The sequence below is a fragment of the Dendropsophus ebraccatus genome, chromosome 5 (assembly GCF_027789765.1).
Source record: "Dendropsophus ebraccatus isolate aDenEbr1 chromosome 5, aDenEbr1.pat, whole genome shotgun sequence".
Lineage (NCBI taxonomy): Eukaryota > Metazoa > Chordata > Amphibia > Anura > Hylidae > Dendropsophus > Dendropsophus ebraccatus.
The window spans coordinates 139,902,687-139,928,336 of NC_091458.1; the positions used below are offsets into that span (position 1 = coordinate 139,902,687).

Here is a 25,650-nt window from a genome sequence, read left to right on the forward strand (position 1 = left end):
CTCAGTATGATGGAGGTCACCCAGCTTTCCCAACATATTATACTCAGAATGATGGAGGTCACCCAGCTTTCCCAGCATCTTGTACTTAGTATAATGGGGTCACCCAGCTTTCCCTGCATCTTGTACTCAGTATGATGGGGTCAACCATCTTTCCCAGCAGGTTGTAGTCAGTAAGATGGCGGTCACCCAGCTTTTCCAGCATCTTGTAGTCACCATGATGGAGATCACCCTGCTTTCCCAGCATCTTGTAGTCAGTATGATGGTCACCCAGCTTTCCGAGCAGCTTGTAGTCAGTATGATGGCGGTCACCCAGCTTTCCCAGCATCTTGTACTTAGTATGATGGAGGTCACCCAGCTTTCCGAGCAGCTTGTAGTCAGTATGATGGCGGTCACCCAGCTTTCCCAGCATCTTATACTTAGAATGATGGAGGTCACCCAGCTTTCCTAGCAGCTTGTAGTCAGTATGATGGAGATCACCCTCATCCATACAATGAGGACAATAAAGATGACAAGCCACACCCCCGCAAAACCCACCCACAATAGACCACACTTACAATAAGTCACACTTCCTTTTGCCAAAGCCTAAGGGCCCACTCACACTACGGAATTGGCGCCGAATCCTGCCTTCAATCAGTTACAATGGAATGGCTCGCGCGCCTCTGCTTTCCGCTCACAGAATTGACATGTCAATTTTTTTAGGAGGAGAGCAGAGGCGTGCGAGACCTCCGATTGTAACCGATAGAAGTCAGGATTTGGCGCCGAGTCCACACGGAATTTCGGTGCCGATTATGTAGTGTGAGCGGGCCCTTATGTCCCAGGGGAAAAGAATTAAATGTTCAAACTGTGCAATAACATATGTGAGCCGAGTATGTATATATGTATGTATATATGTTCGTGTGTGATATATATATATATATATATATATATATATATATATATGTATGTGTGTGTGTTCATAGACAGACATATGTGTGTGTGTATATATATTTATTACAGTGTGTGTGTAACAGTGACTGCTCCCACAGCTGCATCGCTTAGTACTCTCTGACTTCTCATCAGGCTCTCTGATATCTATTAGTCTCGCCTGGCTCTCAGGCTTCTCACGCTCTCGGAAATGTATTAGTCTTGCCTGGCTCTCAGGCTTCTCACGCTCTCGGAGATCTATTAGTCTCGCCTGGCTCTCAGGCTTCTCACGCTCTCGGAGATCTATTAGTCTCGCCTGGCTCTCAGGCTTCTCACGCTCTCGGAGATCTATTAGTCTCGCCTGGCTCTCAGGCTTCTCACGCTCTCGGAGATCTATTAGTCTCGCCTGGCTCTCAGGCTTCTCACGCTCTCGGAGATCTATTAGTCTCGCCTGGCTCTCAGGCTTCTCACGCTCTGGCTTTTTTAGGCTTCTCACGCTCTCGGAGATCTATTAGTCTCGCCTGGCTCTCAGGCTTCTCACGCTCTCGGAAATGTATTAGTCTCGCCTGGCTCTCAGGCTTCTCACGCTCTGGCTCTCAGGCTTCTCACGCTCTCAGAGATCTATTAGTCTTGCCTGACTCTCAGGCTTCTCACGCTCTCAGAGATCTATTAGTCTCGCCTGGCTCTCAGGCTTCTCACGCTGTCGGAGATCTATTAGTCTCGCCTGGCTCTCAGGCTTCTCACGCTCTCGGAGATCTATTAGTCTCGCCTGGCTTTCCCATGGTCCCCGCGTGTCTCCCCGTAGACGATTGGCTGTAGTGTGGAGGGGGCGGGGCCGGGACCCGAGGACGCTCCGGTGTTCAGCATGGACCGCTTGGCTCCTTTCAGAGGTTGGTAACGTTAGTTGTGGGGCGGGCGGTCCGGTGTTCGCTGTACCGCGGGCTCTGGCGGCCTGAGGTCGGTTTCCTTGTGGCAGAGAGCGCTGATAGACATGCACGGGCCTCCTCTCGTATCGCTGCTGCATCAGTGACTGCGCCCACGTTATCCAGTGTAGCTGTGATAGGAGCCACCATTGTGTGTGATGGAGGTGATGGCGCCACCTGCAGGTCAGACGCTGCCAGGATGCTACTGGTTGTTGCCTGTAGTAACCGTGTGGTTCCATGTTATCAGCCCAGGCTGCAGGGTGTATAATGCCTGTGACCCCTCCATTATAAGGACGGTTCTCTGGCAGGGAGAGGAGGAGGCCCCTCAGTAGCCGCACACAGGTGTCATGGTTACCCATCTGCCTATCAGCCATGACAGGGAGGACATAGAGCAGGTCCCAAACAAGACCTAGATGCCTCCTAGTCTGAGATCCAGCAATATGAGGAGGACTGTCTGTACACATCAGCTGGAGTGGAGGAGGAGGTGGGCGATAGCACGACCCCTGGAGGAGGAGGAGGATAGCACGACCCCTGGAGGAGGAGGTGGGCGATAGCACGACCCCTGGAGGAGGAGGAGGATAGCACGACCCCTGGAGGAGGAGGTGGACGATAGCACGACCCCTGGAGGAGGAGGTGGACGATAGCACGACCCCTGGAGGAGGAGGTGGACGATAGCACGACCCCTGGAGGAGGAGGTGGACGATAGCAAGACCCCTGGAGGAGGAGGTGGACGATAGCACGACCCCTGGAGGAGGAGGTGGACGATAGCACGACCCCTGGAGGAGGAGGTGGACGATAGCACGACCCCTGGAGGAGGAGGTGGACGATAGCACGACCCCTGGAGGAGGAGGTGGACGATAGCACGACCCCTGGAGGAGGAGGTGGACGATAGCACGACCCCTGGAGGAGGAGGTGGACGATAGCACGACCCCTGGAGGAGGAGGTGGACGATAGCACGACCCCTGGAGGAGGAGGTGGACGATAGCACGACCCCTGGAGGAGGAGGTGGACGATAGCACGACCCCTGGAGGAGGAGGTGGACGATAGCACGACCCCTGGAGGAGGAGGTGGACGATAGCACGACCCCTGGAGGAGGAGGTGGACGATAGCACGACCCCTGGAGGAGGAGGTGGACGATAGCACGACCCCTGGAGGAGGAGGTGGACGATAGCACGACCCCTGGAGGAGGAGGTGGACGATAGCACGACCCCTGGAGGAGGAGGTGGACGATAGCACGACCCCTGGAGGAGGAGGTGGACGATAGCACGACCCCTGGAGGAGGAGGTGGACGATAGCACGACCCCTGGAGGAGGAGGTGGACGATAGCACGACCCCTGGAGGAGGAGGTGGACGATAGCACGACCCCTGGAGGAGGAGGTGGACGATAGCACGACCCCTGGAGGAGGAGGTGGACGATAGCACGACCCCTGGAGGAGGAGGTGGACGATAGCACGACCCCTGGAGGAGGAGGTGGACGATAGCACGACCCCTGGAGGAGGAGGTGGACGATAGCACGACCCCTGGAGGAGGAGGTGGACGATAGCACGACCCCTGGAGGAGGAGGTGGACGATAGCACGACCCCTGGAGGAGGAGGTGGACGATAGCACGACCCCTGGAGGAGGAGGTGGACGATAGCACGACCCCTGGAGGAGGAGGTGGACGATAGCACGACCCCTGGAGGAGGAGGTGGACGATAGCACGACCCCTGGAGGAGGAGGTGGACGATAGCACGACCCCTGGAGGAGGAGGTGGACGATAGCACGACCCCTGGAGGAGGAGGTGGACGATAGCACGACCCCTGGAGGAGGAGGTGGACGATAGCACGACCCCTGGAGGAGGAGGTGGACGATAGCACGACCCCTGGAGGAGGAGGTGGACGATAGCACGACCCCTGGAGGAGGAGGTGGACGATAGCACGACCCCTGGAGGAGGAGGTGGACGATAGCACGACCCCTGGAGGAGGAGGTGGACGATAGCACGACCCCTGGAGGAGGAGGTGGACGATAGCACGACCCCTGGAGGAGGAGGTGGACGATAGCACGACCCCTGGAGGAGGAGGTGGACGATAGCACGACCCCTGGAGGAGGAGGTGGACGATAGCACGACCCCTGGAGGAGGAGGTGGACGATAGCACGACCCCTGGAGGAGGAGGTGGACGATAGCACGACCCCTGGAGGAGGAGGTGGACGATAGCACGACCCCTGGAGGAGGAGGTGGACGATAGCACGACCCCTGGAGGAGGAGGTGGACGATAGCACGACCCCTGGAGGAGGAGGTGGACGATAGCACGACCCCTGGAGGAGGAGGTGGACGATAGCACGACCCCTGGAGGAGGAGGTGGACGATAGCACGACCCCTGGAGGAGGAGGTGGACGATAGCACGACCCCTGGAGGAGGAGGTGGACGATAGCACGACCCCTGGAGGAGGAGGTGGACGATAGCACGACCCCTGGAGGAGGAGGTGGACGATAGCACGACCCCTGGAGGAGGAGGTGGACGATAGCACGACCCCTGGAGGAGGAGGTGGACGATAGCACGACCCCTGGAGGAGGAGGTGGACGATAGCACGACCCCTGGAGGAGGAGGTGGACGATAGCACGACCCCTGGAGGAGGAGGTGGACGATAGCACGACCCCTGGAGGAGGAGGTGGACGATAGCACGACCCCTGGAGGAGGAGGTGGACGATAGCACGACCCCTGGAGGAGGAGGTGGACGATAGCACGACCCCTGGAGGAGGAGGTGGACGATAGCACGACCCCTGGAGGAGGAGGTGGACGATAGCACGACCCCTGGAGGAGGAGGTGGACGATAGCACGACCCCTGGAGGAGGAGGTGGACGATAGCACGACCCCTGGAGGAGGAGGTGGACGATAGCACGACCCCTGGAGGAGGAGGTGGACGATAGCACGACCCCTGGAGGAGGAGGTGGACGATAGCACGACCCCTGGAGGAGGAGGTGGACGATAGCACGACCCCTGGAGGAGGAGGTGGACGATAGCACGACCCCTGGAGGAGGAGGTGGACGATAGCACGACCCCTGGAGGAGGAGGTGGACGATAGCACGACCCCTGGAGGAGGAGGTGGACGATAGCACGACCCCTGGAGGAGGAGGTGGACGATAGCACGACCCCTGGAGGAGGAGGTGGACGATAGCACGACCCCTGGAGGAGGAGGTGGACGATAGCACGACCCCTGGAGGAGGAGGTGGACGATAGCACGACCCCTGGAGGAGGAGGTGGACGATAGCACGACCCCTGGAGGAGGAGGTGGACGATAGCACGACCCCTGGAGGAGGAGGTGGACGATAGCACGACCCCTGGAGGAGGAGGTGGACGATAGCACGACCCCTGGAGGAGGGGGTGGACGATAGCACGACCCCTGGAGGAGGGGGTGGACGATAGCACGACCCCTGGAGGAGGGGGTGGACGATAGCACGACCCCTGGAGGAGGGGGTGGACGATAGCACGACCCCTGGAGGAGGAGGAGGACGATAGCCGGACGTGACCCCTGGAGGAGGAGGAGGACGATAGCCGGACGTGACCCCTGGAGGAGGAGGAGGACGATAGCCGGACGTGACCCCTGGAGGAGGAGGAGGACGATAGCCGGACGTGACCCCTGGAGGAGGAGGACGATAGCCGGACGTGACCCATGGAAGAGGAGGAGGACGATAGCCGGACGTGACCCATGGAAGAGGAGGAGGACGATAGCCGGACGTGACCCATGGAAGAGGAGGAGGACGATAGCCGGACGTGACCCATGGAAGAGGAGGAGGACGATAACCGGGCACGACCCATGGAAGAGGAGGAGGACGATAGCCGGACACGACCCATGGAAGAGGAGGAGGACGATAGCCGGACACGACCTCTGGAGGAGGTTTACATCAGGGGGTCCGATAAGTGGCACCAAACGTTCCCACCAGACGCAACAAATCTCCATTCTGTGCTTATGTGATCTGTAGTGTAGAATCCACTGACTGCTTCTTTATGGAGATCTGTTACATGTCAGTCATCGCACTCACCATTCTCACTAGAAGCTTGTCTGTAGGGGCCCATAGGCCTTCAGTAGCTGTCAGTGTCAGCTATCTCCATTCTGCACCCCATTCTCATGAACATTCAGCTCGACAAGGGGGGGGGCATCCTCTACGGCTGGAGGAAAGAAGGTTTCACCTCCAGCACAGATGCTGGGAAATGTCTTTGTGATTACAGATGGAAACTCTTTTGCTTAATAAAACCTATTACAGAGTTTCTTAAAATTGCTTGTACTGTTGATTTCAGCAAAAAATATTTGAATGAGTTACACTTTAAAGTGAATGTACCACCTGGTATATCGCTATGGACTTTTTACATGAACAGGCCAGCGCAGGGATGCTGGTGGCGTAATCCTTCTCTTAAACTGCTGCCCGGTTCCCATGCATGGCGCTGGTGTATTATGAAGCACTGAGGCAGGCTCACCGATCCCCAGTGTCCCCCTCCCCCCTGTGACGTGGCTCCATTAGAATGAAGGGGAGATGGTCACACTAGGGTCGGCGAGCCCACCTCTGGTATGGTGCTCAAGAACCGGGTGCTGGTTCAGAAAAAAAAAGGACCGCGCCACCGACATCCCTGTGCCAGCTCCGGTCTGTTCATGTAAAAAAGCCCATAGTGATGTACCTGGTGGTACATTCGCCTTAAGTCTTTCCTGATATGTTTTATACCTTCCACCATTTTTGTAGCAGTCTTTGAACCCGTTTTATTTTATCGCTCTCGTTTTGTAGGGGTAACGTAGCAGTAATGACCAAATGAATCAAAGTTAAAACACTTTTTAGAATACGCAGAAATAAACAGTAATAAATTCAGTTTAAAATCAATAATACGGTCATTAATTTTTGCATTTTTTTGTAGTCTGTGGCACAATGGTAATCCCCAGGTCTTTTCCAGCTTCCCTGCTGTTCTTTACCACTTTTGCCCTCTGCCCTTATGCTGCCATACTCACCCCAGCAGGAAACTTGCTTACTTGTGTTTTCTCTCCTCACTGCCGCCCTAGGTGACGCTTTTGATAAACCCCTATGCCGTGGCTGCTCCTCATATCTTATGGAGCCATATATAAAGTGTGCAGAATGTGGACCACCAGAATTTCTCCTTTGTCTACAGGTAAATGGTGTCTGGCTTTGTTGGCTCTTAGGGCCCTATTCCACGGGACGATTATCGTTCGTATAATCGTTAACGATAAACGATCCAAACGACCGCTATTGTGAAAGACCTGAAATCATTCGGCCGTTTACATGGAACGATAATCATTACTTATGATCGTTCTTGCGGTCGTCTTGTCGGCGTTATTGCGTTCGTCACTACTGCGAACAACCTAACGACGTCTTATTCAATGCGAACGATTTGTGAACAAGCAACGATAAAAATAGGTCCAGGTCTTATTAAGCGATCAAAGATTTCTTGTTCAGTCGTTAATTGTTAATTGCTATTCAACCGAACAATTATCGCTTAGATTCGAACGACTTAACGATAATCTGAACGATAATCGTCCCGTGGAATAGGGCCCTTACTGTGTATAGGTCTAAGGTGGGCTTCACACAGTTATTAGTGGTGGGTGTCTGGTGAAGGGCGATACATATATTAAGCAGCATCGGCTAATTGTTCTAATTCCATTTAATTGTCTTAATTTTTCAGTTATTTAAATAGTTTTCTTTGTCTTTCCTTTAGTGCTTTTCAAGAGGGTTTGAATATAAGAAACACCAGAGTGATCACAACTATGAGATAATGGTAAGTATAATTCCGTAACGTGACAGTCATAAGGGGTGCTGTTCTATAGGAAACCATCATACAGGGAGCCTGTCACATTGACAGTACTGTTCAGCTTACAGCATTATGTTATAGAGCAGGAGCACAATAATTTATAGCTTTGTGGAGAAAGTCCCTTGATAACTTGTCATTTATTCATGTAAACCTCTGCTCATTCTGGTCTAAGTAGTCAAGTGGGCGGTCCTGGTCAGTGACTGACTCTCTATAGACACTTATCAGGTCTGGACTGGGCAGCTGGCAGTTTGGGCAAATGCCAGAGGGGCCACGGTGCTAGGTGGGCCGGTCTCATTTTCCTGTGCACTTTCTTGTTTGTCATAGAGGCATGTCAAAAGTTTTTATTGGTCCAGGTCTCTGTGTTTAGACCCTGCCCGATCATGAGAACTAGCCAGGATAAGTTCTCGCTTTGTACAGTCCACTCCCAGCTCTTGGTTAGTGAGAAAAGACATGTCCCATAAACTTTTATTATGAGGCCGTCTTGGCACAGAGCCAGGAGTGGACTGCGCTGAGTGATGACTTCTCCTGACTCGTTCTCATGATCGGTCAGGGTGTGAACACTCAGACCTGGACCCATCAAAACTCTTAACATGTCAAAAGTTTTTCATAATGACAGTGACACTTTAAGTAACAGCACCAAGGGGGACTCTTTCTTCCACATATAAACGTACATTTTGCGAATTCTTCTCCTAGACATCAGATTTTCCTGTTCTGGATCCCAGTTGGACGGCCCAGGAGGAGATGGCTCTTCTAGAAGCTGTGATGGATTGTGGATTTGGAAACTGGTAGGTTGTGGAAATAAATCTCGTTACTGAGACAATGACCCGGTGAGCATTGTGATGTCAGTCATTCAAAATGTTAAGCAAGACCATGGTCTATTACAAGCGATATATATATTTATTTATATATTAGGGGTAGGGAAACTTGGCTGTCCAGCTGTTGCAAAACTACAATTTTTGCAACAACTAGAGAGGCCAAGGTTCCCCATCCCTGGTGTGTGTGTGTATATGTGTGTGTAATATATATATATTATATATATATATATATATATATATATATATATATATATATATATTATATCTGCTGAATCTGTTGCTGTTCTTTGCAGACATAGTTTAGTCACATTTTATGTAGCATTACTGGTATTTTACTGTTAGTTTTTGCTTTTTACCAATAATTTTTGATCTTCTGACATAGAACTGTTTATTCAGGCTCTAGGAAGGGTTATTGTGATGGCCTTGTATTAGTACTAAGTGTATAGTACATAGTGTCGCTGCATACAAATACCGGCGTTCTTAAATGCTTGCAGGCAAGAAGTCGCTAATCAGATGCGCACAAGGACAAAGGACGACTGTGAAAGTCACTATATGAAGCACTTCATTAATAATCCACTCTTTGCAAGTACTTTACTCAGTATGAAACAGGCAGAGGAGGATAAGAACGTGGACACAGCAGTTCCATTTCAAGGTAAACGAATGCAGTTCATGAAACTTTTATCGATTTACATATGTGATTTGCCTTATAGAAAATGAGTCACATCTCTAATGTATAAACGGGAGATGTGTCGATAAAAATGTATTTAAATGGCTGCACATTCCATGCAGCGATCATTTGTGCGATCCTGCTACGTGAATTATTGTTCCTTCTAAAGAACCTGCAAACTACTACAACCGCACATTGGGCCTTAAAGGGGTATTCCCCCCCCCCCCCCCCCAAGAGCTAAAAAAATGAAATGCTCCCAAACCTAGCTGGTCTTACTCACCAAGTCCCCCTGAGTATTTTGAGCCCTCTCCCATCTTTCTAGCTGCTTCCGTTCCTGAGTTACAAGTTTTTCTAAAAGACATAGTAACATAGTAAATAAGGTTGAAAGAAGACAAGAGTTCATTAGGTTCAACCTAGCGAAACCCTACTGTGTTGATCCAGGGAAGGCAAAAACCCCTATGAGGCAGACGACAACCACCCCACCACAGGGAGAAAACTCCCCCCGACTGCAATGGCAACCAGAACAATCCCTGGATCAACGTATCACCAGAAATCTAATGCCCATAACTTGTAATATTATATTGTTCAAGAAAAGCATCCAGACCTCCCTTGAACTTATTTAATGAATCGGCCATGACAACATCATGTGGCAGAGAGTTCCACAGTCTTACCGCTCGTACAGTAAAGAACCCGCGTCAATGCTGATGATGAAATCTTCTTTCCTCTAGACGTAGAGGATGCCCCCTTGTCATGGTTACAGACCTAGGAGTAAAAAGACCACTACAAAGATCTCTGTACTGTCCTTTCATATATTTGTACATTGTGATCAGATCGCCCCTAAGACGTCTTTTTTTCTAGCGTAAATAACCCCAAGCGTGATAACCTGTCCTGGTACTGTAACCCACCCATTCCCTTAATGACCTTTGTTGCCCTCCTCTGCACCCGCTATAGTTCAGCTGTGTCCTTCTTATATACCGGTGCCCAAAACTGTACACAATATTCCATATGTGGTCTGACTAGTGATTTATAAAGAGGCAAAAATATGTCCTCATCTTTAGCATCTATACCTCTTTTGATGCACCCCATTATTTTATTCGCCTTGGCAGCTGCTGCCTGGCACTGATCACTAAAGTTGAGTTTACTGTCCACGATCTATATCCAAGATAGGAAACTACATTTCCCATCATGCAATGCTTCTACCTGATGATGGTGATGTAGCAGAGACAATGAAGGAGATGATAACAGTGTAGCAGAGCTGAGTTAGGGGGGGGGCGGTGTAGCAGAGCTGAGTTAGGGGGGGGGCAGTGTAGCAGAGCTGAGTTGGGGGGGGGGGCGGTGTAGCAGAGCTGAGTTGGGGGGAGGCGGTGTAGCAGAGCTGAGTTGGGGGGAGGCGGTGTAGCAGAGCTGAGTTGGGGGGAGGCGGTGTAGCAGAGCTGAGTTGGGGGGAGGCGGTGTAGCAGAGCTGAGTTGGGGGGAGGCGGTGTAGCAGAGCTGAGTTGGGGGGAGGCGGTGTAGCAGAGCTGAGTTGGGGGAAGGTGTAGCAGAGCTGAGTTGGGGGAAGGTGTAGCAGAGCTGAGTTGGCGGGAAGGTGTAGCAGAGCTGAGTTGGCGGTGATGCTGCGATTGCGAGGGGCGGAGCTTGTCGCGGGCGATCTCAGGGCGGAGCTTGCCGCGGGGGGCTGAGATTGCCACGGGCGATCGCGGAGGCGGAGCTCGCCGGGGGGGGGTGCCGCGGGTGAGTGAGGGATGCCACGGGTGATGGGGGGGGGGGACTGTGTGCTGCAGGTGAGCGCTGCCGGGAGGCTCTGGACACGGGGTGAGCTCTGGGCTGGGGGTGACCGGGTCGCCGCTGTTAGAGAGGGAGACAGTCACAGCTGCGCTGATCACTGTCTCCCTCTGTAACAACATCCACCCTATCAGTGTTCTCAGTCACTTCACTGTGCTGGGACTGAGGACACGTGATGCCGACACGGAGGGTGGGGGCCAGGAGCAGGGAGCGGTGTCGGAGTGGACTGAGGTCTGATGTTTCTATGCATTCGGTGGGGGTGAATGCTGCTGGATAACAGCAAAACTGTGCAGAATCCTTAATAACTTTATATTGGAAAGATGGAAAGCTACGGGTGGGCAGCGTATTAATGCAAAAATAATTTTGGGGGGAATACCCCTTTAACTGTAGAAGGTTATGCCAGTTGGTGGCCTGCTCTTTGGATAGAGGGGCCGCCATCTTGGGTTCCTTCCTGAAAGGGCGCTCTCACATCAGTTCATTGTTGTAGAGTAGAAGCTGTGGGTGGTATTACAGCTCAGCGTTCTAGTGAGAGTCTTTGTGCCCTACAGACTATAGGTTTGTATCTACTAAAAGTGGTCCAATGAAGACCTCATGGGTGGCCAACATTGAACTAAGGTTAAGAGCATTCTTGCATCCGGCTCCGACCCCACAAAAGTGCTATAAATAGTGTAGCAGAAGTAGTCCTTGCTGGTTGCGTTACAGTGTATGTGGTTGTGTAGCTGCAGACCAGTCACAGTGCTTATGCCGACCCCTCTCCACTGCTAACAGATGGGCACGTCACAACTGGACCTCAGGGAAATGGGAGAAGGGGGTCTGGTCTGATGAATCAGGTTTTCTTTCACATCTTGTGTACTTACCTGGGGAAGAAATTGCACCAGGAGTTACTATAGTAAAGTGCAGGCTGCTAGAGGTAGTGTAATGCTCTGGGCAATGTTCTGCTTGGATACCTGGGCTCCCAGCATTTGTGATGCCACCCACTTAAACATTGCTCTAGTCCTCTCCTCTTTTTAGCAGCATTATTCCCTAATAGCAGTGACTTCTTTCAGGGGCGAAATGTACAGTTTGGGAAACAGTTTGAGGGACATAACAGGGGGAACAGGGAGTTCACTTGGCCTCCTCATTCCTCAGCCATCAATCCAGTCGAGCATCTGTGGGATGTGCTGGAGGCACAAGTCTCATTCGTACCTCTCAAATTATAAGGCTTAAAGGGGTACTCCTGTGTGAGAAAGCATTTGACGTAGTGCTGCAGTTATATAAAATCTAAAGAAGCTCCTTTTACCTCTCTGCGCTCCCCCATGTCCTCCTTTGGCGTCTCTGGGTCCCAATCCCCCCCCCCCCTCAGAACGATCCCACTGCCTCTTCTGAGACTTGAATTGGCAGTGACAGCTTGCTCAGCCAATCACTGACACAACGAAGCAGCGCAGCGGCCAGTGATTGGCTGAGCAAGCTGTCACTGCCAGCACAAGAGACTTGAGGTGGCAGGATTTGTTCAGCAGGGGACCTGGAGACATTGCAGGAGGACATCGGGGGACTTGGAGAGGTAAGAATAGCTTCTTATTTTCTATACAACTGCAGCACTACTTCAGATCTTTTCTCCCACCGGAGTACCCCTTTAAAGGTTGCTTCTGATGTCTGGATACCAGGTTCCCCATAGGACTTCTTCAGAGACCTTGTGAAGTCCATGCTTAGATGGGTTTTAATATTATGTATGATTTGAGTATTTATCCAGACAGTGTTTTTACGTATGATATTGTCTCTTTTAGCTTGTGAAGACCCACCTAGACCAACCTTTGATTCTCTGCTTTCTAGAGACATGGCGGGATATATGCCAGCAAGGGCAGATTTTATAGAGGTGAGTGCTGGGTTCATGTATAGTCCAGTCTCCGTCTCCAGAGACCTTAGAGCAGGCATGTCCAAAGTCCGGCCCGCGGGCCATTTGCGGCCCGCGTTCCGAACTTTTGCGGCCCCCCAGGTATCCGGCAGCAACACTGCTCTAGTGCACAGAAAAGGAAAGCCGAAATCTCGCGATGTCCGAGATTTCGGCTTTCCTTTCCCGTGCACTAGAGCAGTGTTTTCCAACCAGTGTGCCGCGGGCGCCGTCCCCCTCACCTACTGGCCCGGACGTGCTCCTCCAATCAGGGGTCTCCCCTGATTGGAGGAGCACGTCCGGGCCAGTAGGTGAGGGGGACGGCGCCCGCGGCGAGCATCTTAAGGAAGGTGAGCAGGGATGGGGGAGAAACAGGGGAGAAGCAGGGGGGAGAGAAACATGAGGATGGGGGAGAAGCAGGGGGGAGAGAAACATGGGGATGGGGGAGAAGCAGGGGGGAGAGAAACATGGGGATGGGGGAGAAACAGGGGAGAGAAGCAGGGGGATGGGGGAGAAGCAGGGAGGAGAGAAACATGGGGATGGGGGAGAAACAGGGGAGAGAAGCAGGGGGATGGGGGAGAAGCAGGGAGGAGAGAAACATGGGGATGGGGGAGAAACAGGGGAGAGAAGCAGGGGGATGGGGGAGAAGCAGGGAGGAGAGAAACATGGGGATGGGGGAGAAACAGGGGAGAGAAGCAGGGGGATGGGGGAGAAGCAGGGGGGAGAGAAACATGGGGATGGGGGAGAAGCAGGGGGGAGAGAAACATGGGGATGGGGAGAAGCAGGGGGGAGAGAAACATGGGGATGGGGGAGAAGCAGGGGGGAGAGAAACATGGGGATATCCCTTTTGTGTTTTTCGAAACAGGCCCAGGTTTCACACTGAGTGAGTATAAATACATTTAGAATCTATATTATTATTATTATTATGTATAATATGTCCTGCTTTAGTGTCATTTTGTGCCATTTTGGTTGGTGGTGTGCCCCGGGATTTTTTAATTATAAAAAGTATGCAGTTTTCAATAAACTTTGTAAAAAAAAAAGTTTATTTGCATTCATTTTAATGGTCCAAAGAATGTCAAGCAAAATGGTCGGCCCCCGCACATGTTCACTTCAGCAAATTTGGCACTCTTCGAAAAAAGTTTGGACATGCCTGCCTTAGAGGGTAGAAGCACCAAACTCTGCAAGACTCTCTCACAGCTCTCTTAACACTAGACCCTGCCGTCTCTTGGTCATGGTGAAGCAGAGGGTGAGGTGGTGACGTCTCCTCTTATAGCAGATCTGGAGCAGCAGAGAACCTTCTGTTAGTCCTGTGCTCTATCCACTCCCTTCATCTGCTTGCTGGCTTGTCACCTTTACAATGGCTGCTGTTTACTTGGAGTTCATTGTCACCGTACATTTTTGCCTAATAAACTTTTCCCAATTCAGCAGATATCGTTTTTTTTTTGTAGGGGGGGGGGGGTTGTGTGCTGTGAGGTCCTGAGTTTCCGGCTGACATCCACCACTTAGTTATTCATACCTTTCAGTCCCATTGTACTATGTATTCTATTATATTTAGTTTCAAACTGGATTTTGCCGTTTATTACTAGTAGTCATACAATCTAGCAACCGATATTAAAGGGGTTAATATTAAAAACAACATGGCAGCACCACACCTGTCCTTAGGTTGTCTGTGGTATTATAACGGTGGTATTTGAATCCTGAATAACCCCTTTAAGCCTCAGCGCAGGAGGAGTTGATGGCGAGTACATCTTTTGATCTCACATGTCTAGTATTTTATAGGTTGTTTTACACCTGTTCTCACAAGGTCCTGGCTGTAAGGAGGGGGGGGTGCAGAGATGGCACGGCCTGAAAGGGTACTCTGGGCGGGAGGGCTTTTCTCCCTATGGCTAGGGAGGGGGTGGACGAAGGACAATGCCCACTTACTTCCCCCGGATCCAGCGCTGGGTCCAGCATCGCACTGCCCAGCTGCCTTCTGGTCTTGGACACAGCTTGAGATGTGACATTTAAAGCCCGTTCAGCCATTTAGCAGGGGTGGGGTCCCACTACAGCCCCTAAATGGCTGAGCAGGCTGGAAACATTACGTCTGAAGCAGCATGACTGACCAGGAAGCGGCTGGGCACTGGAGATCGGAGCAGCGTGATGCAGGACCCAGTGCTGGAACTGGGGAGGTAAGTGGACGTTGAAGCTTTCATCCACCCCCTCCCCGGCCCCTGCGCTAAAAGTAACAAATTAGATAATTATTTTTCTTTTGTTTTTGTGTCCAAGGAGTTTGACAACTATGCAGAATGGGATCTAAGGGACATTGATTTTGTAGAAGATGATTCCGAGGTTTTACATGGTAAGTACACAATATTCTCTGCCCACCATAGCAGCTTCTGATCTGTGGAAATGGCTCTGGTTTTACTCTCTTATAATTTAGAGGGTTAAAGCAGCTTTTTATGCCAGTACTTAGCACAACGCCCCTCTCCCTACTGTGTGCAGCAACATTACAAAACATAAACTTTACCCAGTGTTTTTCTTATCTAGAAAGTCACATGTAACATGTGATACAACATCTAGGACGTCCATTCATCTATAGCAGTAACCATTTACCTACATTTTATAATAGGAACCATTGAATGTTCTAGTATGTAATTTATTTATTTATTTATTTTTTTTGCAGCCCTAAAAATTGCTGTTGTGGACATCTACCATTCCCGACTGAAAGAGAGACAGCGGCGGAAAAGGTAGTGTAATGGCGGACTTTATTCGTGAATTTTACCAAATAAGCAAATAACAAGGAGAGGGAATGTCTGTGGATGAGAAAAGATTGTCATGATTTGGCCCCCTGCACACTTCCGTGACTGCTTGTACGGTCAGGAAGCCTTACAGGAGAAGTCAGGAAACTTTATGACGTCACTGTGGCTGAAAGCATAATGCTCCTGGACGTACAGTTAAAGGGCCAGCATCAGCACCTGGTGGCGCTTGCCTGAGTGCTTTTACTGGACAGTGCTGCCATGCAATGCATCCAAAATTCCGGACAGTTTCCAGATGTGTATCCAGAGCTGTCTGGAATTCTGGATGACTCCATAGGGTTCTATGGGGCATCTGTTTTAGAATTCCCGAAAAATATAGGACAGGTACTATCGTTTCTGGGCCTGGAGAAAAAAAAATGGATTTTGGGTAGGATTTGCCATTAAACATGATTTTTTTTTCCATTTTCATAGAATAATAAGAGAACATGGCCTCATAAATCTGAGGAAATTTCAAAGTAAGTAGTTTTTACTTATAATCTTCAAACATTTGTGTGTCCTGGTGACAGGGATGGCGCTGTTTGTGGTTTTTCTAATCCTGGATATCTCCTTTAAGTCGATGGTACCTGATTTTATGGGATGCAATAATGAAAAAATTGTTGCATATTTTTTACCCAATACATACCTGTATACGTGACCTACAATCTGAAATACATCATTGTGTGCATTTAAAGTTCTTACTGTAGTAGAGGTCAGTGTATTACCATGTCCAGCAAGCTTTATGTGCAGACTGATATGAGCTGATCAGATATTTGCATAAACAACACAGTACGTCCTGGATAGGCACATAATACAGCAAGTTCTGGATAGGCACATAATATGGTAAGGTCTGGATAGGCACATAATATGGTAAGGTCTGGATAGGCACATAATATGGTAAGGTCTGGATAGGCACATAATATGGTAAGGTCTGGATAGGCACATAATATGGTAAGGTCTGGATAGGCACATAATATGGTAAGGTCTGGATAGGCACATAATATGGTAAGGTCTGGATAGGCACATAATATGGTAAGGTCTGGATAGGCACATAATATGGTAAGGTCTGGATAGAAACATAGAAACATCTGTGTTTCTATGTCTGGATAGACACACAATACACTGAGTTGTGGATAGGCACATAATACAATAAGTTCTGGACAGACACATCATAATACAGTGTCTAATACAGTAAGGTCTGGATAGACAATACAGTAAGGTCTAAATAGGCACATAATACAGTAAGGTCTGGATAGACGCAATACTGTCCATTCACATGTTGTGGTTTTCCTTGTGACTTTTGCAAGCTACAACCTAACCAACTTGTGAATATATCTTACATGCAGTTTCTGGTTGTCATGGTCCTTATAACTGCAGCTCCTATGTTTGGACTAGAAATAGCCAGGAGCCTCTCATTTATGTTTCTGCAGTCCCAGGGGCAGACCCATCCCGTGTGCTTACCAAAATGATTGCAATGCATTTTATCTGGTTAGTGCATATGGCGCTTTAGGCGAGTGCTACAACAGTGCAGAGCTGCTCCAGCCTACTTTGTATAGCACAGAAACCAAGAGGGGACACAGGATGTGGGGGCTGGGGTTTGGCTAGAGTAATGCAGGGAAAAAAGCCAGGACTGTGTACTTGAAAGCTGAGCCAATCTGCTTCCTCCAGAGGGTCCACAACTGTGATCGCCTGAAAGGTAAATCAAGGCTTCCATCATTTATTTATTTAATTTTTTTAATTAAATTAATTTTACTTTGTAGCAATAATACGTTTTATGTTTTTAAGTTTTAGAAAGAAGATATTCCAAAGATATTCAAGAACTGTATGAAACAATGAGGCGATTTGCTCGAATTTTAGGAGCAACTAAACATGATCGGTTTATAGAGAGCCATGCATGTGAGTATCAATCTGTGTTAGTGTACGTTCACACTACAGAATCCGCGCGGCCTCCATTTAAAGTTCTGCCTGTCCCATAGACTCAATGATATTTGCCGGCGTATTCCGCCATCCGCCCAAATAATTGACATGTCGTTTACTAGTGAATATAATAAAAGTGAATTTATTTTTATTTTTTTTTTAATCTAGTGGAATTTGAACTGCGCAGAGAAATTAAACGGTTGCAGGAATATAGGAAGGCTGGAATCAAAACCTTTAACAGTAAGGAAATCCTCCTGTTCCTGACCCATTGATCATGTTGCAGTTCAGTTGTCATAATGACTGATGCTGTAAGAACACATATACAACATAAAAATGAACAAAACTCACGCTGCCTATAGAAATGTTTAAAGGGATTTAAAGGGAGTAGAAAATGGCTGATGCCTCCTGCTCCCTAGGACTTTACTTCCTCTCTTCTGACATGATTGGGGATATCGTGCAGCAAATGGTTGTCGCATGTGGATGATTGGGACTTGCATCCGCCACCCTACATGTGAAGAGAGAAAGTAAGCGACGCGGAGCAGAAAGCATCAGTAGTGCTCTGCTCACTGTACAGACGACTAAGGACTCTATTACATGGGGCCATTATCTGCCTACTCAGGCAGAATCGGGCAGATATCGCCCTGTGTAATAGAAAGAATGAGGAGCTGATTCTTGTTTTTCAGAGTTTCAAAATTATCAGCCGCTGACTTTGCACCTCCTATTACACAGCGTGATGCACGGTCAGCGGCTGGTGAAAGTATATAGAAAATAGTTATTTTTTACCTCTCCACTCCCTGGTGTCCTCCTGCCTGTTCCCCTCTGTCTGGGGCCACCGCATCCTAACCTGTCAGTGCAGTGACACTGACCACAAGGCTACAGGTGCAAGGGCTTACCGTATATACTCCTCCCAGTGTACACACAGCAAACACCCGCTCTGTAGATATTAAAAAGTGAGGATCTTAGCAAACTATTTCATCAAACAGAGTGTACCATGTCACCAACTTTATGGTCCCTACTCTGGTATTTTCACACTAGCAATGGCCTCTCCTGGGCTGAATAAGCCTACAACTGGGCAGATAGGAGCCAAATGATCTCTTTTATAGCACCCTTGGGACATGGGTGGAGTGCAAGCCAACAGGAGGTAGCCACATCCCCCACATTCAACAGAACCTGCAGTGTGAACAGAGTCATATATGTGCGGCCAATTTTTCCTTTTTTTTCTGTTGAATATGGGGGGGGGGGCTACCTCCTGTTGGCCTGCACTCCACCCATGTCCCAAGGGTGCTATAAAAGAGATCATTTGGCTCCTATCTGCCCAGTTGTAGGCTTATTCAGCCCAGGAGAGGCCATTGCTAGTGTGAAAATGCTAGAGTAGGGACCATGTCTCGAAGACGCCTTAATGTGGCGACATGGTACACTCTGTTTGTTCAAATAGTTTGCTAAGATCCTCACTTTTTAATATCTACAGAGAGGTTGTTTGCCGTGTGTACGCTGGGAGGAGTATATACGGTGAGCCCTTGCACCTGTGGGTTACTGTTGCACCTTCTGTTTTTTTGTCTGTACTTCAGCCACAAGCAGCGTGCAACCTGCAGTGTGAATGGAGTTATAGACGTGCGGCCATTTTTTATTTATTTATTTTTTTTTTCTACTGACCACAAGGCAGTCGTGTCTCTCCCAGTAATTGCCTAAGCGGCCTGTCCCTGCACAGACTGGTTTAGAAGCTTCAGATGTGGTGAGTGGGGAACAGGCAGGAGGACAACGGGGAGCATGGAGAGTTTAATTATTACTGTATTGTTTTCTATATTTGCAGCAAGGGCTGCAGGGACATCACTAAGGATCATCGAGTTATGTAGCAGATCCGTCTATACTTGCTGAACATTGAGTATGGCGACCTTAAGATAGTGAAGGGCACATAAGGTTGATTCATTGCCGCACAGTAGAAGAATTATCCTTTCACCATTTTACCCTATCTGATTTACCATTCTATTTTACTAAAGGTTCCAGGATATACGATCGCTTGAAGAAATCCCGGGAAGAAGAACGATTGAAGCGAAATATGCTGTCAGAAGTCCTTCAGTACATACATGACGGCAATGCCTGCCAACAGTGGCTCAAAAGACAAGCAGCTATGTGAGTGTAGTTCCTGTCCACCCAGGGCCCTTCTATCCAGAACTCTATACAAAGTGAACAATAGTAAGCCCAATAAAGGCAATTTGATATAGCAGCTAAAGGCCGGGAGCGGAGCCATCACATGGTCCTTTTTTTTTTTTTTTAGAGGGTTGTACTGGTTCGATACGGCTAACACCAGTATGACTTTGTATACTAAATATACACACTATAAGACCTATTCTTCTTGGTGACCCTAATAGGGTTTAAAGGGGTACAGCAATTTTTTTTGTTTCAAATCCACTGGTGCCAGAGATTTGTAATTTACTTCTATTAAAAAATTTCCAGTCTTTAAGTATTTATCATCTGCTGTATATCCTGCAGGAATTGGTGTATTCTCTCCAGTGTGACACAGTGCTCTCTGCTGCCACCTCTGTCCATGTCAGGAACTGTCCAGAGCAGGAGAGGTTTTCTATGGGGATTTGCTGCTGCTCTGGACAGTTCCTGACAAGGACAGAGGTGGCAGCAGAGAGCGCTGTGTCAGACTGGAAAGAATACACAACTTCATAGGACATACAGCAACTAATAAGTATGCAAAGACACAAGATTTTTTTGATAGAAGTAAATGACAAATCTCTGGCACTTTGTGACACCAGTTGATTTAAAAAAAAAAAGTTTTTTGCTGGACTACCCCTTTAAGTTTTTAAGCAGTAGACTTCTTGGTTTTTGCGCTTTTTACAAACAACCATTTTACATTTTATTTCGCTGGTTTTAGTAATTAGAAAATCTATATATATCTCCATAGGTGGGTGGATGATAATATAAATAAGAACGGGACTAAGCATTGATTGTAGAAGGAAGGAAAGCTTCAGCTGAGATATACTGGGGGTGTATAACATTGTTTTTATAGTTTACATGCAATGTTCTTTCTATATATATTTTTTTTAGTGATGCCGGATTACACCAGATCGCACCTATTGTTTCCAGTTCAGGTATTTATCTCTACAGTTAATGCAGTATACAGTAATCTCTCATGTTAATAAAAACTCATGTGGAATTAAAATCAGCGTGGTTATTACATGGTTTTTAAGCCTGGTTTTGAAGGATCGGGCCAATTAGCATTTTTTGCGCTTTCGTTTTTTTCATCCTTGTGTTTAAAAGTCCATATCACTTGCATTTTTCCACCTACAGACCCATATGAGCTCCTATTTTTTTGTGACGCCAATTGTACTTGCCGTGACAGACATAATTTTTTTCCATAAAATATGCTGTCAGAATGGGAAAAAATTTTTTGGAAATAAAAAAAAAAAAGCAGTTTATTTTTTTCACTCAAACTGCCAGGTTACCTATGCTCCTTGAGGCTGTATGATTACAGCGATAGGCAACTTATTTTATTTGACAGCTTTTAAAAAAGTTAAAACCGCTAGACACCCATGGATGGGGTTTTACACCTATGTTAAAAAGGTTTAAATGGTTAATTAGCCGGACGCGGCGTAGTTCAGAGCGGGGTCATGTCGTGACCCCTCTCTGAACACCCCACCCCCGCCCACAGCGCCATGATGTAAGGTTACCTCATGGGGTTAAAGTACAGGTAGTTTTGGATGTTATTTTAAGCCTTTTTTTTTTTTTTTTTTTTTTTTTTTTTTTTTCAAGCTCCCGTTGCTTTTAGTGTGAGCTGCCATGTATATCACTTCTATTTTCCTCTCCCCATTAAATTCAATGTGTTATTTTTTGGGGTGTATATATATATATAATATTTTTTTTTTTTTTTTTTTTTTTCCTGAAACCACACTGATTTGCAGTTTATTTTGGGGGCTGTTTCCACGTAGTTTTTATTGACGTGTGAACAAATCTATCATTTAAGAATTGTTTATAGTGTTATACAGTATATTGTTGAAGTACTGCACTCTGCAGATGTTTAATAGTGGAAAGTCCACAGGATTTCTGCAGGTTATGTGTAGTGACAAATCTGAACCAAATCCCGTGGCTTCTGCTGTAAATTTCTTGTGGCTGTGGATTTTGCTCAGTGGCGGCTCACTACAGCCGCTGCCAAATCTGTGATGAATTTTTCTCAATCCAGGTGACAGCAAACCATTCAGGTGGTACAATAATAGCAGCAGCACAGATAATAGACATACAAGCATAGACATAATAGACACAGATGCACAGCTGCTTCATTACAGCCCTACATATATTCGTACGGTTTCCCCACTGGGAGCATCATATTTGAGATTCTGCCATGCGGGGGGATTCCACCTCAGGCCTCCCATGTCCGTGTTAATAAGGCCTTAGAGGGGTACTCCAGCGAAAAGCTTTTTCCCAGTAATTGAAACCCATTACAAAGTTATATAACTGTAATATGATTCAATCACCTATCTGCCCCCTTCCCTATCTTTTTCCCTCTCAATCCCCCACCAGGAAGTGAAGTAAACTCATTCTTACCTAATAACTGTTGACCCCAGGCTGCTCTGTGGCAGCCATTTTGTGACAATGACATCATCAAGAGGGAGGCGGGTCTAAGCCCTGTTAGATGACTCGGGTTGCTCAGCTCTGATTGGCTGAACAAGATGTAAGCCATCTGACAGTTCTACAGAGTCAGTTAGACATCACAGGAGACAAAGTGCATCATGGGAAACCCCAAACCAGGAAGTAAATAAAAAATGAAGCCACCAACTGGAGCTTCAGGGACCTGCAAAAAGTGGGAAATTCAAACTGAGACAGACTCCAGAGAGATGGTAAATGTAAAGACTATGTTTATGATAGATTTGTTTTTTTTTTATCAGCGCTGGAGTACCCCTTTTAATTCAAAAATATTTTAGTGGTTTTTGAAGTAATTCACCTGCCAAATTCAGATTGTCATATGAAAGAAAGGTAAAATGGTGCATATGTTGTACCAATCTGTACCAAACGGTTGTACCCACATGATGCCATGTATACTACTAGTTCTTCCATGCGTTAGAGAATCCACAACTCAATATTACATTGGTGGTCTCCAAACGTCTAGACGCGATGTCGTCTTACAAACATAGAGTCCGAGATTGGATTGGACGGAACATTATCTAATGGCTGCAGATACTAGTGATTGCGTTTATTAGGTCTGTGTTGTATATATTGTATATTGGTTGTATAAGACATAATACAGTCTTCATTATATATGTTATAGGTAGAAGAAGTGCTCCTCCTCTAGACTTAACAGGACTTCCTGGGACAGAAAAGCTGAATGACAAAGAGAAAGAGGTATAGTATAAGTATATTAAGTATAGTATAGGTTCTTCAGACCAGTGCTTCTCTAACCAGTGAGGCCTCCCCTTGTTGTTGGTGAGGCGCAGCTGAGGAGTCAGTATTCACAAAAGTGACTATAAGCTGCACAGTTCTTTCCCTAAATGCAACAATCTCTGGTTAAGGAACATTATTGACTCATTTTGTGCTTATTTAATGTTATACAGAGTTTAGGAGACAAATGAAGGGTAGACTGAGCAATAGTTTTCATCTTTGCATGGACTTCCATTACAGATGGTGAGGCCCAGCATCTTCTTGATCAGTCTGGTGAGGCCCAGGCATCATTTAGTCTATTAGGTGAGGCTCCCATAGAAAAAGTTTGAGAAGCACTGCTTCAGACTGATCTAGAGTGAGCAGTGATGTCGTCACAACTTAATAACAGTTACAGGTTTTATATAGATCACATTTCTATATCCATAGTTTATCTTGAATTTATACGTTGTGTGTGTGTGTGTGTGTAAATATATATATTGATCAGCCAGAACATTCGTTTGGGACCAAGCCTTTTGTCTTTACAGGGGTCATCCAGTGGGGTAAAGTACACGTTGAATCGAACCCCCCCCCCCCCTTCCTTTCCTGGAGACCAACAATTCTTTCCATATTTTTCATGATGTTTTCTGTCTCCTTCCCCCAGATCTGATCCTGCTGCTTTCTGCTAAAGATAGAAAACTGTGTGTGAGCCGTTCTCTTCCTCTTACCTTCTGAGATGGCTCATGTAAACAGTGTCCCTGGTCTCTGCACTCTGTTTTGCCGGTAGGATCACAAGTATGTTGACCTCAGATTGACCCTCCTGGCATCACAGAGAGCAGGGACACTGTTTACATCAGCTGTCTGAGAAGGGAGGAGGGGGAGACAGAGAACAGCTCACACACCTTTTTCTGTGTCTTCACCAAAAGCAGCAGCTCAGAACTGGTGGACAGAGACTGAAAAGGTAATGACATGTATGGAAGGAATTGTTAGTCTCCAGAAGGGAGGATGTCTCAACGCTGGGACCACTGTGATCTCCAGGATGACAAATACAGTCTCCCCTGAGAACGGGGAACCAAATCTCTGAGAATGAATCTGTCTACCCTGAGAAGCTCCTATAGAGTATAAAGGGAGCAGTGGCGATCACTTACTTCTTAGTGAAGATTCTGTTCTCTGTTACGGAGATCAATGTCTATGTATTCATGATGTAAGATAACCTTTAACCTCAGTGTATGTGTGTGTGTGTGTATATATATATATATATATATATATATAACCTTTAACCTCAGTGTGTGTGTGTGTGTGTGTATATATACCTTATATATCTCTTCTGAATAGTATTCTAATTACTTATCCTGTCTTGTTTTCCAGCTGTGTCAGGTGGTGAGATTAGTCCCTGGCGCTTACTTGGAGTATAAAGCCGCCCTTGTAAATGAGTGCAACAAGCAAGGAAGCTTACGGCTGGCACAGGCTCGAGCTCTTATAAAAATTGATGTAAATAAGACCCGGAAAATTTATGATTTCTTATTACAAGAAGGATATATCACAAAGCCGCAACCATAAGCCACTCCTTTCCTTTGTATTACTGTTCTTCAGAGACTGGACCCAGAAGCTCTCGTGTATGTGTTTGTCGTGCGGTTACATTGTAGTTTCTTGTACTTTGTATGTGCAGCTGCTGTTCCCAGCAAGTATTATTACTGGTTATATGTATAGTAGCTCTCATGTATATGGAAAGGTTTTGAAAATGGCATTGCAAGAACTTGAGCCCAGTTTTTCAGTGCTCTTTATTGTCTGTAGAAGTTCTGATGTAAGTTTATTCTTAGGCCACATACACACTATTATATATAATGCAATGAGACAGGTATAAACCATCACACACGTAGCATTCTGTGTAACACTAGTGTGCAAGGGGCTTTAGCTGATGGTACAGTCATTAAAAGACAGTATGTTTCCCCATACCCCCATGTATAATGTATGTAACTTTGTGGTCATTGAGCTTTCCTTCTAGCCGCAATATTGATATGATGTAAATGTGAATAGCACATTATTAAATAAAATTGTATTTTTGTACATTTGTTTTTATATATGTGTTGTTACAAGTGTGGACCCACTGTGCTACTGAACCAGCTTGGCTTTGGGACACAGAATCTCCACTATTCTCTAGGTTTTCATCCTTTATCCCACTCCAGCTGGAGTTTTGCTACAGGGTACCAGGTCAGGCACCATAAGATCTACCCATTTTATTTTAACACCCTTATGAGGGCGACTGCTGATCGCTGAAACATGTTAGATGTTTGACCTGCAAGAACTACGGCAACTACTACAGTGACGTCACTGCTACTCTGTGGAAAACCTTTGGATTACTCACCGCATGCCGAGAGTTGGTAGTAGTGGAGCCACCGTCCGGGGCCCACTGCCAACACCTACAACTACTGAAAGGACACAGAATAATTGAGGATACCATACCATATCACATAACTACCAGGTATTCAGCAATATAGCTATATATCACTAAGGATACCTAAACTGCTTGAACGGACCATTGTTACTATCTACTCACATATTTTACATAAGATATATTATGTTAACATTTTTAGAGGACAGTATCTCTCAGGAAGCCTCTTTTCCACCATTTAAGCACGAACTGTAGCGCTATAAGTGTATACACATATTTTCGGTTATTTTATTTTATTTTTTATTATGCTATAAAATACAGGTCCAGGCTGGAGGCTGCTATATAACAGCTATACTTACTGTATCCAGGTCCAGTCTCCTGAAGGCTGCTATATAACAGCTATACTTACTGTATCCAGGTCCAGTCTTCTGACGGCAGCTATATAACAGCTATACTTACTGTATCTA

The 25,650-nt window shown here is 47.3% G+C and overlaps 1 protein-coding gene across 2 annotated transcripts; it reads left to right on the forward strand.

Moving 5' to 3' along the window:
* Positions 1-1,649: 1,649 nt before the first annotated feature.
* On the forward strand, positions 1,650-24,858 carry TADA2A (transcriptional adaptor 2A). Of its 2 annotated transcripts, none has more exons than XM_069971469.1 (15): positions 1,650-1,793; positions 6,851-6,957; positions 7,522-7,581; positions 8,308-8,399; positions 8,924-9,081; positions 12,645-12,733; positions 15,014-15,086; positions 15,411-15,474; positions 15,955-15,998; positions 17,305-17,415; positions 17,605-17,676; positions 19,434-19,566; positions 20,491-20,534; positions 22,706-22,779; positions 24,160-24,858. In XM_069971469.1, the coding sequence occupies exons 1-15, from the start codon at positions 1,769-1,771 to the stop codon at positions 24,349-24,351; spliced, it is 1,338 nt and encodes a 445-aa protein (XP_069827570.1). In that variant the 5' UTR covers positions 1,650-1,768; the 3' UTR covers positions 24,352-24,858. The 2 variants fall into 2 exon arrangements, with proteins under 2 accessions (XP_069827570.1, XP_069827571.1); XM_069971470.1 differs by lacking the exon at positions 1,650-1,793 and adding an exon at positions 1,890-2,009.
* Positions 24,859-25,650: the final 792 nt, after the last annotated feature.

Excerpts from the sequence above, each read along its gene's own strand:
- TADA2A (XM_069971469.1), top strand. The coding sequence starts at position 1,769 with ATGGACCGCTTGGCTCCTTTCAGAG. Across the intron at positions 17,416-17,604 it reads GTTTATAGAGAGCCATGCAT|TGGAATTTGAACTGCGCAGA; the intron begins GTGAGTATCAAT and ends TTTTTAATCTAG. Across the intron at positions 20,535-22,705 it reads ACCTATTGTTTCCAGTTCAG|GTAGAAGAAGTGCTCCTCCT; the intron begins GTATTTATCTCT and ends TATATGTTATAG.